Source organism: Scyliorhinus torazame, chromosome 26 (assembly GCF_047496885.1).
Source record: "Scyliorhinus torazame isolate Kashiwa2021f chromosome 26, sScyTor2.1, whole genome shotgun sequence".
Lineage (NCBI taxonomy): Eukaryota > Metazoa > Chordata > Chondrichthyes > Carcharhiniformes > Scyliorhinidae > Scyliorhinus > Scyliorhinus torazame.
In genome coordinates, this window is record NC_092732.1 from 36,504,680 (window position 1) to 36,518,451 (window position 13,772).

The following is a 13,772-nucleotide window of genomic DNA, read 5'->3' on the forward strand; positions in this document are numbered from 1 at the left end:
CTCTGTGACACACACTCCCTGGGGTAGACTGACTCTGACACACTCCCCCTGGGGTAGACTGACTCTGACGCACTCTCCCTGGGGGTCACTGACTTCCTGACACACTCTCCCTGGGGGTCACTGACTCCCTGACACACACTCCCTGGGGTAGACTGACTCCCTGACACACACTCCCTGGGGTAGACTGACTCTGACACACTCCCCCTGGGGTAGACTGACTCTGACGCACTCTCCCTGGGGGTCACTGACTTCCTGACACACTCTCCCTGGGGGTCACTGACTCCCTGACACACACTCCCTGGGTGTCACTGACTCCCTGACACACTCTCCCTGGGGGTCACTGACTCCCTGACACACACTGCCTGGGGTAGACTGACTCTCTGACGCACCCTCCCTGGGGTAGACTGACTCTGACACACTCTCCCTGGGGTAGACTGACTCTGACACAATCTGCCTGGGGACACTGACTCTCTGACACACTCTGCCTGGGGTAGACTGACTCTCTGACACACTCTCCCTGAGGTAGACTGACTCTCTGACACACTCTCCCTGGGGGACTCTGGGGTAGACTGACTCTGTGACGCACTCTCCCTGGGGTAGACTGACTCTGACACACTCTCCCTGGGGTAGACTGACTCTGACACACTCTCCCTGGGGTAGACTGACTCTGTGACACACTCTCCCTGGGGTAGACTGACTCTGTGACACACTCTCCCTGGGGGACACTGACTCTCTGACACACTCTCCCTGGGGTAGACTGACTCCCTGACACACTCTCCCTGGGGTAGACTGTTTCTGTGACACACTCCCCCTGGGGGACACTGACTCCCTGACACACTCTCCCTGGGGGACACTGACTCTGTGACACACTCTCCCTGGGGGACACTGACTCTGTGACACACTCTCCCTGGGGTAGACTGACTCTGTGACACACTCTCCCTGGGGTAGACTGACTCTGTGACACTCTCCCTGGGCTAGACTGACTGTGACACACTCTCCCTGGGGTAGACTGACTCTGTGACACACACACCCTGGGGTAGACTGACTCTGTGACACACTCTCCCTGGGGTAGACTGTCTCTGTGACACACTCTCCCTGGGGTAGACTGACTCTGTGACACACACACCCTGGGGTAGACTGACTCTGTGACACACTCTCCCTGGGGTAGACTGTCTCTGTGAGACACTCTCCCTGGGGTAGACTGACTCTGTGACACACTCTCCCTGGGGTAGACTGACTCTCTGACACACTCCCCCTGGGGGACACTGACTCTCTGACACACTCTCCCTGGGGTAGACTGACCCCCTGACACACTACCCTGGGGTAGACTGACTGTGACACACTCTCCCTGGGGTAGACTGACTCTGTGACACACACACCCTGGGGTAGACTGTCTCTGTGACACACTCTCCCTGGGGTAGACTGACTCTGTGACACACTCTCCCTGGGGTAGACTGTCTCTGTGACACACTCTCCCTGGGGGACACCTACTCTGTGACACACTCTCCCTGGGGTAGACTGACTCTGTGACACACACTCCCTGGGGCAGACTGACTCTGTGACACACTCTCCCTGGGGTAGACTGACTCTGTGACACACTCCCCCTGGGGGACACTGACTCTGTGACACACTCTCCCTGGGGGACACTGACTGTGACACAATCTCCTTGGGGTAGACTGACTCCCTGACACGCACTCCCTGGGGTAGACTGACTCTGTGACACACTCTCCCTGGGGTAGACTGACTCTGTGACACACTCTCCCTGGGGTAGACTGACTCTGTGACACACTCTCCCTGGGGTGGACTGACTCTGTGACACACTCTCCCTGGGGTAGACTGACTCTGTGACACACTCTCCCTGGGGTAGACTGACTCTGTGACACACTCCCCCTGGGGGACACTGACTCTGTGACACACTACCATGGGGTAGACTGACTCTGTGACACACTCTCCCTGGGGTAGACTGCCTCTGTGACACACTCTCCCTGGGGTAGACTGACTCTGTGACACACACTCCCTGGGGTAGACTGACTCTGTGACACACTCTCCCTGGGGTAGACTGACTCTGTGACACACTCTCCCTGGGGTAGACTGACTCTGTGACACACACTCCCTGGGGTAGACTGACTGTGACACACTCGCCCTGGGGTAGACTGACTCTGTGACACACTCTCCCTGGGGTAGACTGACTCTGTGACACACTCCCCCTGGGGGACACTGACTCTCTGACACACTCTCCCTGGGGTAGACTGACTCTGTGACACACTCTCCCTGGGGTAGACTGACTCTGTGACACACACTCCCTGGGGTAGACTGCCTCTCTGACACACTCCCCCTGGGGGACACTGACTCTCTGACACACTCTCCCTGGGGTAGGCTGACTGTGACACACTCTCCCTGGGGTAGAGTGACTCTGTGACACACTCTCCCTGGGGTAGACTGTCTCTGTGACACACTCTCCCTGGGGTAGACTGACTCTGTGACGCACTCTCCCTGGGGTAGACTGACTCTGTGACGCACTCTCCCTGGGGTAGACTGACTCTGTGACACACTCTCCCTGGGGTAGACTGACTCTCTGACACACTCCCCCTGGGGGACACTGACTCCCTGACACGCACTCCCTGGGGTAGACTGACTCCCTGACACACTACCCTGGGGTAGACTGACTGTGACACACTCTCCCTTGGGTAGACTGACTCTGTGACACACTCTCCCTGGGGTAGACTGACTCTGACACAATCTGCCTGGGGACACTGACTCTCTGACACACTCTGCCTGGGGTAGACTGACTCTCTGACACACTCTCCCTGAGGTAGACTGACTCTCTGACACACTCTCCCTGGGGGACTCTGGGGTAGACTGACTCTGTGACGCACTCTCCCTGGGGTAGACTGACTCTGACACACTCTCCCTGGGGTAGACTGACTCTGACACACTCTCCCTGGGGTAGACTGACTCTGTGACACACTCTCCCTGGGGTAGACTGACTCTGTGACACACTCTCCCTGGGGGACACTGACTCTCTGACACACTCTCCCTGGGGTAGACTGACTCCCTGACACACTCTCCCTGGGGTAGACTGTTTCTGTGACACACTCCCCCTGGGGGACACTGACTCCCTGACACACTCTCCCTGGGGGACACTGACTCTGTGACACACTCTCCCTGGGGGACACTGACTCTGTGACACACTCTCCCTGGGGTAGACTGACTCTGTGACACACTCTCCCTGGGGTAGACTGACCCCCTGACACACTACCCTGGGGTAGACTGACTGTGACACACTCTCCCTGGGGTAGACTGACTCTGTGACACACACACCCTGGGGTAGACTGTCTCTGTGACACACTCTCCCTGGGGTAGACTGACTCTGTGACACACTCTCCCTGGGGTAGACTGTCTCTGTGACACACTCTCCCTGGGGGACACCTACTCTGTGACACACTCTCCCTGGGGTAGACTGACTCTGTGACACACACTCCCTGGGGCAGACTGACTCTGTGACACACTCTCCCTGGGGTAGACTGACTCTGTGACACACTCCCCCTGGGGGACACTGACTCTGTGACACACTCTCCCTGGGGTAGACTGACTCTGTGACACACTCCCCCTGGGGGACACTGACTCTGTGACACACTACCATGGGGTAGACTGACTCTGTGACACACTCTCCCTGGGGTAGACTGTCTCTGTGACACACACTCCCTGGGGTAGACTGACTCTGTGACACACTCTCCCTGGGGTAGACTGACTCTGTGACACACACTCCCTGGGGTAGACTGACTCTGTGACACACTCTCCCTGGGGTAGACTGACTCTGTGACACACTCTCCCTGGGGTAGACTGACTCTGTGACACACACTCCCTGGGGTAGACTGACTGTGACACACTCGCCCTGGGGTAGACTGACTCTGTGACACACTCTCCCTGGGGTAGACTGACTCTGTGACACACTCCCCCTGGGGGACACTGACTCTCTGACACACTCTCCCTGGGGTAGACTGACTCTGTGACACACTCTCCCTGGGGTAGACTGACTCTGTGACACACACTCCCTGGGGTAGACTGCCTCTCTGACACACTCCCCCTGGGGGACACTGACTCTCTGACACACTCTCCCTGGGGTAGACTGACTCCCTGACACACTACCCTGGGGTAGACTGACTGTGACACACTCTCCCTGGGGTAGAGTGACTCTGTGACACACTCTCCCTGGGGTAGACTGTCTCTGTGACACACTCTCTCTGGGGTAGACTGACTCTGTGACGCACTCTCCCTGGGGTAGACTGACTCTGTGACGCACTCTCCCTGGGGTAGACTGACTCTGTGACACACTCTCCCTGGGGTAGACTGACTCTCTGACACACTCCCCCTGGGGGACACTGACTCCCTGACACGCACTCCCTGGGGTAGACTGACTCCCTGACACACTACCCTGGGATAGACTGACTGTGACACACTCTCCCTTGGGTAGACTGACTCTGTGACACACTCTCCCTGGGGTAGACTGTCTCTGTGACACACTACCCTGGGGTAGACTGTCTCTGTGACACACTCTCCCTGGGGTAGACTGACTCTGTGACACACTCTCCCTGGGGTAGACTGTCTCTGTGACACACACTCCCTGAGGTAGACTGACTCTGTGACACACTCTCCCTGGGGTAGACTGTCTCTGTGACACACTCTCCCTGGGGTAGACTGACTCTGTGACACCCTCGCCCTGGGGTAGACTGACTCTGTGACACACTCTCCCTGGGGTAGACTGACTCTGTGACACACTCTCCCTGGGGTAGACTGACTCTGTGACACACTCTCCCTGGGGTAGACTGACTCTGTGACACACTCTCCCTGGGGTAGACTGACTCTGTGACACTCTCTCTCTCGTTATGTTGGGCGGTTCTTGATCTTTGCTTTGTTTTCCAGAGCTTGGACCTGAAGATGTCGAAGGGTAAAGATTCCGTCAGCTCGGGTGCGCAGGATGTGTGGAGCCCACAGGCTGGGACGAAGGATCCAGGGAAAGGATTTGAATTGATGGACGATTACCCAGAGGAACCTCGCCCTCTGGGTTTAAACAGCAAAGATGGCAAATCTCACGTGGCTCGTGCTTCAGGTGTGTGAGTGCGCGCGCGAGAGTGTGAGTGAGTGCGCGCGCGAGAGTGAGTGAGCGCGCGAGAGTGTGAGTGCGCGCGCGAGAGTGTGAGTGAGTGCGCACGCGAGAGTGTGAGTGAGTGCGCGCGCGAGAGTGAGTGCGCGCGCGGAGAGTGTGAGTGAGTGAGCGCGCGAGAGTGTGAGTGAGTGAGCGCGCGAGAGTGAGTGAGTGAGTGAGCGAGAGTGAGTGCGCGCGCGGAGAGTGAGTGAGTGAGCGCGCGAGAGTGAGTGCGCGCGCGAGAGTGAGTGCGCGCGCGAGAGTGAGTGCGCGCGCGAGAGTGAGTGCGCGCGCGAGAGTGAGTGCGCGCGCGAGAGTGAGTGCGCGCGCGAGAGTGAGTGCGCGCGCGAGAGTGAGTGCGCGCGCGAGAGTGAGTGCGCGCGCGAGAGTGAGTGCGCGCGCGAGAGTGAGTGCGCGCGCGAGAGTGAGTGCGCGCACGCGAGAGTGAGTGCGCGCGCGCGAGAGTGAGTGCGCGCGCGAGAGTGAGTGCGCGCGCGAGAGTGTGAGTGAGTGAGCGCGCGAGAGTGTGAGTGAGTGCGCGCGCGAGAGTGTGAGTGAGTGCGCGCGCGAGAGTGAGTGCGCGCGCGAGAGTGAGTGCGCGCGCGAGAGTGAGTGCGCGCGCGAGAGTGTGAGTGAGTGCGCGCGCGAGAGTGTGAGTGAGTGCGCGCGCGAGAGTGTGAGTGAGTGCGCGCGCGCGAGAGTGTGAGTGAGTGCGCGCGCGAGAGTGTGAGTGAGTGCGCGCGCGAGAGTGTGAGTGAGTGAGCGCGCGCGGGAGTGAGTGCGCGCGCGAGAGTGTGAGTGCGCGCGCGAGTGTGAGTGCGCGCGCGAGAGTGTGAGTGCGCGCGCGAGAGTGTGAGTGCGCGCGCGAGAGTGTGAGTGCGCGCGCGAGAGTGTGAGTGCGCGCGCGAGAGTGTGAGTGCGCGCGCGAGAGTGTGAGTGCGCGCGCGAGAGTGTGAGTGAGTGAGCGCGCGAGAGTGTGAGTGAGTGAGTGAGCGCGCGAGAGTGTGAGTGAGTGCGCGCGCGAGAGTGTGAGTGCGCGCGCGAGAGTGTGAGTGCGCGCGCGAGAGTGTGAGTGCGCGCGCGAGAGTGTGAGTGCGCGCGTGTGAGTGCGCGCGTGTGAGTGCGCGCGCGAGAGTGTGAGTGCGCGCGCGAGAGTGTGAGTGCGCGCGCGAGAGTGTGAGTGCGCGCGCGAGAGTGTGAGTGCGCGCGCGAGAGTGTGAGTGCGCGCGCGAGAGTGTGAGTGCGCGCGCGAGAGTGTGAGTGCGCGCGCGAGAGTGTGAGTGCGCGCGCGAGAGTGAGTGCGCGCGCGAGAGTGTGAGTGCGCGCGCGAGAGTGTGAGTGCGCGCGCGAGAGTGTGAGTGCGCGCGCGAGAGTGTGAGTGCGCGCGCGAGAGTGTGAGTGCGCGCGCGAGAGTGTGAGTGCGCGCGCGAGAGTGTGAGTGCGCGCGCGAGAGTGTGAGTGCGCGCGCGAGAGTGTGAGTGCGCGCGCGAGAGTGTGAGTGCGCGCGCGAGAGTGTGAGTGCGCGCGCGAGAGTGTGAGTGCGCGCGCGAGAGTGTGAGTGCGCGCGCGAGAGTGTGAGTGCGCGCGCGAGAGTGTGAGTGCGCGCGCGAGAGTGTGAGTGCGCGCGCGAGAGTGAGAGTGCGCGCGCGAGAGTGTGAGTGCGCGCGCGAGAGTGTGAGTGCGCGCGCGAGAGTGTGAGTGCGCGCGCGAGAGTGTGAGTGCGCGCGCGAGAGTGTGAGTGCGCGCGCGAGAGTGTGAGTGCGCGCGCGAGAGTGTGAGTGCGCGCGCGAGAGTGTGAGTGCGCGCGCGAGAGTGTGAGTGCGCGCGCGAGAGTGTGAGTGCGCGCGCGAGAGTGTGAGTGCGCGCGCGAGAGTGAGTGCGCGCTCGAGAGTGTGAGTGAGCGCGCGAGAGTGAGTGCGTGCGCGAGAGTGTGAGTACGCGCGCGAGAGTGTGAGTACGCGCGCGAGAGTGTGAGTGCGCGCGCGAGAGTGTGAGTGCGCGCGCGAGAGTGTGAGTGAGTGAGTGAGCGCGCGAGAGTGTGAGAGTGTGAGTGAGTGCGCGCGCGAGAGTGAGTGCGCGCGTGAGAGTGTGAGTGCGCGCGCGAGAGTGTGAGTGCGCGCGCGAGAGTGTGAGTGCGCGCGCGAGAGTGTGAGTGCGCGCGCGAGAGTGTGAGTGCGCGCGCGAGAGTGTGAGTGCGCGCGCGAGAGTGTGAGTGCGCGCGCGAGAGTGTGAGTGCGCGCGCGAGAGTGTGAGTGCGCGCGCGAGAGTGTGAGCGCGCGCGCGAGAGTGTGAGCGCGCGCGCGAGAGTGTGAGCGCGCGCGCGAGAGTGTGAGTGCGTGCGCGGCGTGTGAGTGCGCGCGCGAGTGAGTGCGCGAGTGTGCGTGAGCGCGCGAGTGTGCGTGAGCGCGCGCGAGTGTGTGCGCGAGTGTGCGTGAGCGCGCGCGAGAGTGAGTGAGCGCGCGCACGAGTGTGTGTGAGCGCGCGCGAGTTTGTGTGAGCGCGCGCGAGTGTGTGTGAGCGCGCGCACGGAGAGTGAGTGCGCGCGCGAGAGTGAGAGTGCGCGCGCGAGAGTGAGAGTGCGCGCGGAGTGAGAGTGCGCGCGCGGAGTGTGAGTGCGCGCGCGGAGAGTGAGTGCGCGCGCGAGAGTGAAAGCGCGCGCGCGAGAGTGTGAGCGCGCGCGCGCGAGAGTGTGAGCGTGCGCGCGTGAGTGAGTGAGTGCGCGCGCGCGCGAGTGTGTGTGAGCGCGCGCGAGTGTGTGTGAGCGCGCGCGAGTGTGTGTGCGTGCGCGGAGAGTGAGTGAGCGCGCGCGAGAGTGTGTGAGAGCGCGCGCGCGAGAGTGTGTGAGCGCGAGAGTGTGAGTGAGAGTGAGTGTGCGCGCGAGAGTGTGAGTGTGCGCGCGAGAGTGTGAGTGCGCGCGCGAGAGTGTGAGTGCGCGCGCGAGAGTGTGAGTGCGCGCGCGAGAGTGTGAGTGCGCGCGCGAGAGTGAGAGTGCGCGCGCGGCGTGTGAGTGCGCGCGCGAGTGTGCGTGAGCGCGCGCGAGTGTGTTTGCGCGCGCGCGCCGCGCGCGCGGAGAGTGAGTGAGCGCGCGCGCGAGAGTGAGTGAGCGCGCGTGAGTGTGTGTGAGCGCGCGCGAGTGTGTGAGCGCGCGCACGGAGTGTGAGTGCGCGCGCGAGAGTGAAAGTGCGCGCGCGCGAGAGTGAAAGTGCGCGCGCGCGAGAGTGTGAGCGCGCGTGCGAGAATGTGAGCGCGCGCGCGAGTGTGTGTGTGTGTGCGCGCGCGCGCGGAGAGTGAGTGAGCGCGCGCGAGAGTGTGTGAGCGCGCGCGAGAGTGTGAGTGCGCGCGCGGAGTGAGAGCGCGCGCGCTGAGTGTGAATGCGCGCGCGGAGAGTGAGAGTGCGCGCGCGAGAGTGTGAGTGCGCGCGTGGAGTGAGAGTGCGGAGAGTGAGTGCGCGCGCGAGAGTGAGAGTGCGCGCGCGAGAGTGTGAGTGCGCGCGCGAGAGTGTGAGTGCGCGCGCGTGAGAGTGTGAGTGCGCGCGAGAGTGTGAGTGCGCGCGCGAGAGTGTGAGTGCGCGCGCGGAGTGAGAGCGCGCGCGCTGAGTGTGAATGCGCGCGCGGAGAGTGAGAGTGCGCGCGCGGAGTGTGAGTGCGCGCGCGGAGTGTGAGTGCGCGCGCGAGAGTGTGAGTGCGCGCGCGAGAGTGTGAGTGCGCGCGCGAGAGTGTGAGTGCGCGCGCGAGAGTGTGAGTGCGCGCGAGAGTGTGAGTGCGCGCGCGAGAGTGTGACTGCGCGCGCGAGAGTGTGAGTGCGCGCGCGAGTGTGTGTGTGTGCGCGCGCGCGGAGAGTGAGTGAGCGCGCGCGAGAGTGTGTGAGCGCGCGCGAGTGTGAGTGCGCGCGCGAGAGTGTGAGTGCGCGCGCGAGTGAGTGAGCGCGCGAGTGTGTGTGCGCGCGCGCGAGTGTGCGCGCGCGAGTGTGAGTGAGCGCGTGAGTGTGCGCGCGCGTGTGAGTGCGCGCGCGAGTGAATGCGCGAGAGAGTGAGCGCGCGCGAGAGTGTGTGTGAGCGCGCGCGCGCGAGAGTGAGTGAGCGCGCGCGCGCAGCGCGAGAGTGTGAGTGAGCGCGCGCGCGCGAGAGTGTGTGTGAGTGCGCGCGCGAGTGAGTGAGCGCGCGAGTGTGTGTGAGCGCGCGCGAGTGTGTGTGCGCGCGTGAGAGTGTGAGTGAGCGCGCGCGAGTGTGAGTGAGCGCGCGCGCGAGAGTGAGTGAGCGCGCGAGTGTGTGTGAGCGCGCGCGCGTGTGAGCGAGCGCGAGAGTGAGTGTGCACGCGAGAGTGAGCGAGCGCGCGAGAGTGAGCGCACGCGGGAGAGTGTGAGTGAGCGCGCGCGGGAGAGTGTGAGCGAGAGTGTGAGTGCGCGCGAGGGTGTGAGAGAGTGGAATTGTGAGCGTTTGCAGTGAAGGAAGGGTGGTGGGGGGACCTGGTACTGAACACAATTGCTGTGGGTGGCACCCCCTTGGCTTGTGGCACCGACCATAATGCCAGCCGGCCAACAGCTCAGGGGTTGCCACTGGTCTGGGAGGGGGGAGTTAGTCCATTGACTCCGACCGTGAGGCCTACGAGTGGACAGAGGCTGAAACTGTGACTCCCTTCCGGGCATCCCAGAGCCAATCAAATGCATTATTGAAGTGGCGGGACACGGCACAGAACGATCCCACCGAGGATAATGTTGTAAATAAGCAGATCATCCGTTCTGGGGACCAGTGAAGACCTGGGAAAAGCCCCTGCACCGCCCCCCCCCCCCGCTCCCCAATGGTGGTCACACACGGGGAAGCGGTCTGGGTTGTTTGCGATGCCCCCATAGTTAAATAGTTCATTAAAACGCGCTGGGTTTATTGGCGAAGAATGGGTGGGTTGGCAGCGGGATTGGGCAGTTTCAGGAGAGAGGGACTGTGTGCAGCTTGGTGGGAATGTCTCTAACCAGCCGGTCTCCCCTGTACAGGGAGGAACATTCCGAGAGGCTGCAGGGACCCCCATCCGTGGAGGGGTCTGCAGCCCCCAGCAGACACGTGTTGTGCGGAGGAGGGCCACAGGAGTGAAGTCAAAGCCTCCCCGAGGGGTAACGAGGGAGCAGTGTCACCCGCGGGGTCGGCTGACGAGACTTGGAGCCCGGCGAGCGAGGGGGAAAGCAGCGAGACCCAGGGGCTGGAGGAGGTGCACCCCCTGCCCCCCTCCCCCGGCTGCTGCGAGGGGCCACACAGGGGGAAAGGGGGCTGCGCCGGCCACCCAGAGACCGGAGTCCGGGGCGAGGAGCGCACCACGGACGCGCTGACCGCACCCAGCCCCAAGGAGCTATCCCGAAACGTGACTGGCCACGCCTCGGTCAAGTTCGCCACGGCGGGGGCGCAGGTCCGCTTTCTGAGCTGCCAGAAACTGTCCGATCTCTCGCCCATCGACCTGCAGCTGACGCTGGGCCACAGACCATCGGCAGACGCCAGCGGCCAGGGCAGCGAACCTCCGAGAGGCCAGGCTGCGGCCATACCATCACCGCAGCTGTGGGAGGCCTGGGCCGGAGCTGCCCGGGAGAGGGTGACCCTCTCCGCCACACAAGCTCCTCCTCTGGGCTCCTGCTCCGAGGACCCGCTCCACCAGACCGACAGCACAGGCGGCTGCACAGGCGAGGAGGACGAGCAGTACAGGCAGGCCCAGGCGGCCGTCTGCGCCAAGAACAGTCGGCTCAGCTCGACAGGGGAGCGCGTGGTGCTGTGGACAAGGTAGGAGCGTTCCGCCCAGCATCCTCTCCCTCCCCCCCTCTCCCTCCCCCCTCCACCCTCCTCCCCCCTCCCCCTCCCCCTCCCCCTCTCCCCCCTCCCCCTCCCCCCTCCCCCCTCCCCCCTCCCCCCTCCCCCCTCCCCCCTCCCCCCTCCCCCCCTCCCTTCCCTCCCCCCCTCCCTCCCCTCCCCCCCTCCCTCCCCTCCCCCCCTCCCTCCCCTCCCCCCCTCCCTCCCCTCCCCCCCTCCCCCCCTCCCTCCCCTCCCTCCCCTCCCCCCCCTCCCTCCCCTCCCCCCCCTCCCTCCCTCCCTCCCCCGCCCTCCTCCCCCCCTCCCTCCCCCGCCCGCGCTCCTCCCGCCCTCCTCCCCCCCTCCCTCCCCCGCCCTCCTCCCCCCCTCCCTCCCCCGCCCTCCTCCCCCTCCCCTCCCCCGCCCTCCTCCCCCTCCCCCGCCCTCCTCCCCCTCCCCCGCCCTCCTCCCCCCCTCCCCCGCCCTCCTCCCCCCCTCCCTCCCCCGCCCTCCTCCCCCCCTCCCTCCCCCGCCCTCCTCCCCCCCTCCCTCCCCCGCCCTCCTCCCCCCCTCCCTCCCCCGCCCTCCTCCCCCCCTCCCTCCCCCGCCCTCCTCCCCCCCTCCCTCCCCCGCCCTCCTCCCCCCCTCCCTCCCCCCCCCTCCCTCCCCCGCCCTCCTCCCCCCCTCCCTCCTCCCCCCCTCCCTCCCCCCCCCCCTCCCTCCCCCCCCCCCTCCCTCCCCCCCCCCCCCTCCCTCCCCCCCCCCTCCCTCCCCCCCCCCTCCCTCCCCCCCTCCCTCCCCCGCCCTCCTCCCCCCCTCCCTCCCCCGCCCTCCTCTCCCCCCCTCCCTCCCCCCGCCCTCCTCCCCCCTCCCTCCCCCGCCCTCCTCCCCCCTCCCTCCCCCGCCCTCCTCCCCCCCTCCCTCCCCGCCCCCCCCTCCCTCCCCCCCTCCCCCCCTCCCTCCCCCGCCCTCCTCCCCCCCTCCCTCCCCGCCCTCCTCCCCCCCTCCCTCCCCCGCCCTCCTCCCCCCCTCCCTCCCCCGCCCTCCTCCCCCCTCCCTCCCCCGCCCTCCTCCCCCCCTCCCTCCCCCGCCCTCCTCCCCCCCCTCCCTCCCCCGCCCTCCTCCCCCCCTCCCTCCCCCGCCCTCCTCCCCCCCTCCCTCCCCGCCCTCCCCCCCCTCCCTCCTCCCCCCCTCCCTCCCCCGCCCTCCTCCCCCCTCCCTCCTCCCCCCCTCCTCCCCCGCCCTCCTCCCCCCCTCCCTCCCCCCCTCCCTCCTCCCCCCCTCCCTCCCCCGCCCTCCTCCCCCCCTCCCTCCCCCGCCCTCCTCCCCCCTCCCTCCTCCCCCCCTCCCTCCCCCCCTCCTCCCCCCTCCCTCCCCCGCCCTCCTCCCCCCCTCCCTCCCCCTCCCTCCCCCGCCCTCCCTCCCCCCCTCCCCTCCCCCGCCCTCCTCCCCCCCTCCCTCCCCCGCCCTCCTCCCCCCCTCCCTCCCCCCCTCCCTCCCCCTCCCTCCCCCGCCCTCCTCCCCTCCCCCGCCCTCCCCCGCCCTCCTCCTCCCCCCTCCCTCCCCCGCCCTCCTCCCCCTCCCTCCCTCCCCCCCCCCTCCCCCCCTCCTCCCCCCCTCCCTCCCCCGCCCTCCTCCCCCCCTCCCTCCCCCGCCCTCCTCCCCCCCTCCCTCCCCCGCCCTCCTCCCCCCTCCCTCCCCCGCCCTCCTCCCCCTCCCTCCCCCGCCCTCCTCCCCCCTCCCTCCCCCGCCCTCCTCCCCCTCCCTCCCCCGCCCTCCTCCCCCCCTCCCTCCCCCGCCCTCCTCCCCCTCCCTCCCCGCCCCCCCCTCCCTCCCGCCCTCCTCCCCCCTCCCCCGCCCTCCTCCCCCGCCTCCTCCCCCCGCCCTCCTCCCCCCTCCTCCCTCCCCCCCCTCCCTCCTCCCCCCCTCCCTCCCCCCCCCTCCCTCCCCCCCCCTCCCTCCTCCCCCCCTCCCTCCCCCCCTCCTCCCCCCCTCCCTCCCCGCCCTCCTCCCCCCTCCCTCCCCCCTCCCTCCCCGCCCTCCTCCCCCCCTCCCTCCCCCCCCCCTCCCTCCCCCGCCCTCCCTCCCCCGCCCTCCTCCCCCCCTCCCCCGCCCTCCTCCCCCCTCCCCGCCCTCCTCCCCCCTCCCCCGCCCTCCTCCCCCCCTCCCCCGCCCTCCTCCCCCCCTCCCCCGCTCTCCTCTCCCCCTCCCCCGCCCTCCTCCCCCCCTCCCCCGCCCTCCTCCCCCCCTCCCCCGCCCTCCTCCCCCCCTCCCCCGCCCTCCTCCCCCCCTCCCCCGCCCTCCTCCCCCCCTCCCCCCGCCCTCCTCCCCCCTCCCTCCTCCCCCCCTCCCTCCTCCCCCCCCCTCCCTCCTCCCCCCCCCTCCCTCCCCCCCCCTCCCTCCTCCCCCCCTCCCTCCCCCGCCCTCCTCCCCCCCTCCCTCCCCCCCCCCTCCCTCCCCCCCCTCCCTCCCCCCCCCTCCCTCCCCCCCCCCTCCCTCCCCCGCCCTCCCTCCCCCGCCCTCCCTCCCCCGCCCTCCTCCCCCCCTCCCCCGCCCTCCTCCCCCCTCCCCCGCCCTCCTCCCCCCCTCCCCCGCTCTCCTCCCCCCCTCCCCGCCCTCCTCCCCCCCTCCCCCGCCCTCCCCCCCTCCCCCGCCCTCCCCCCCCCCTCCCCCGCCCTCCTCCCCCCCTCCCCCGCCCTCCTCCCCCCCTCCCCCGCCCTCCTCCCCCCCTCCCCCGCCCTCCTCCCCCCCTCCCCCGCCCTCCTCCCCCTCCCCCCCACTCCCCCTGCCTCCCCCCACTCCCCCTGCCTCCCCCCCACTCCCCCCTTCCCCCCTTTCCCCTCCCCCCCTCCCCCCTTTCCC

General features: G+C 67.5%; 1 protein-coding gene across 1 annotated transcript in view; it reads left to right on the forward strand.

The window, feature by feature from the left end:
* The window catches only part of LOC140402972 (GON-4-like protein), a 126,616-nt gene that overhangs the window by 62,567 nt on the left and 50,277 nt on the right, over positions 1-13,772 (forward strand). The window contains exons 10-11 of the mRNA XM_072490623.1: positions 4,924-5,110; positions 10,133-10,904. Of these exons, the coding sequence (XP_072346724.1) occupies positions 4,924-5,110; positions 10,133-10,904 (959 nt within the window). The remainder of the gene's footprint in view (positions 1-4,923; positions 5,111-10,132; positions 10,905-13,772) is intronic.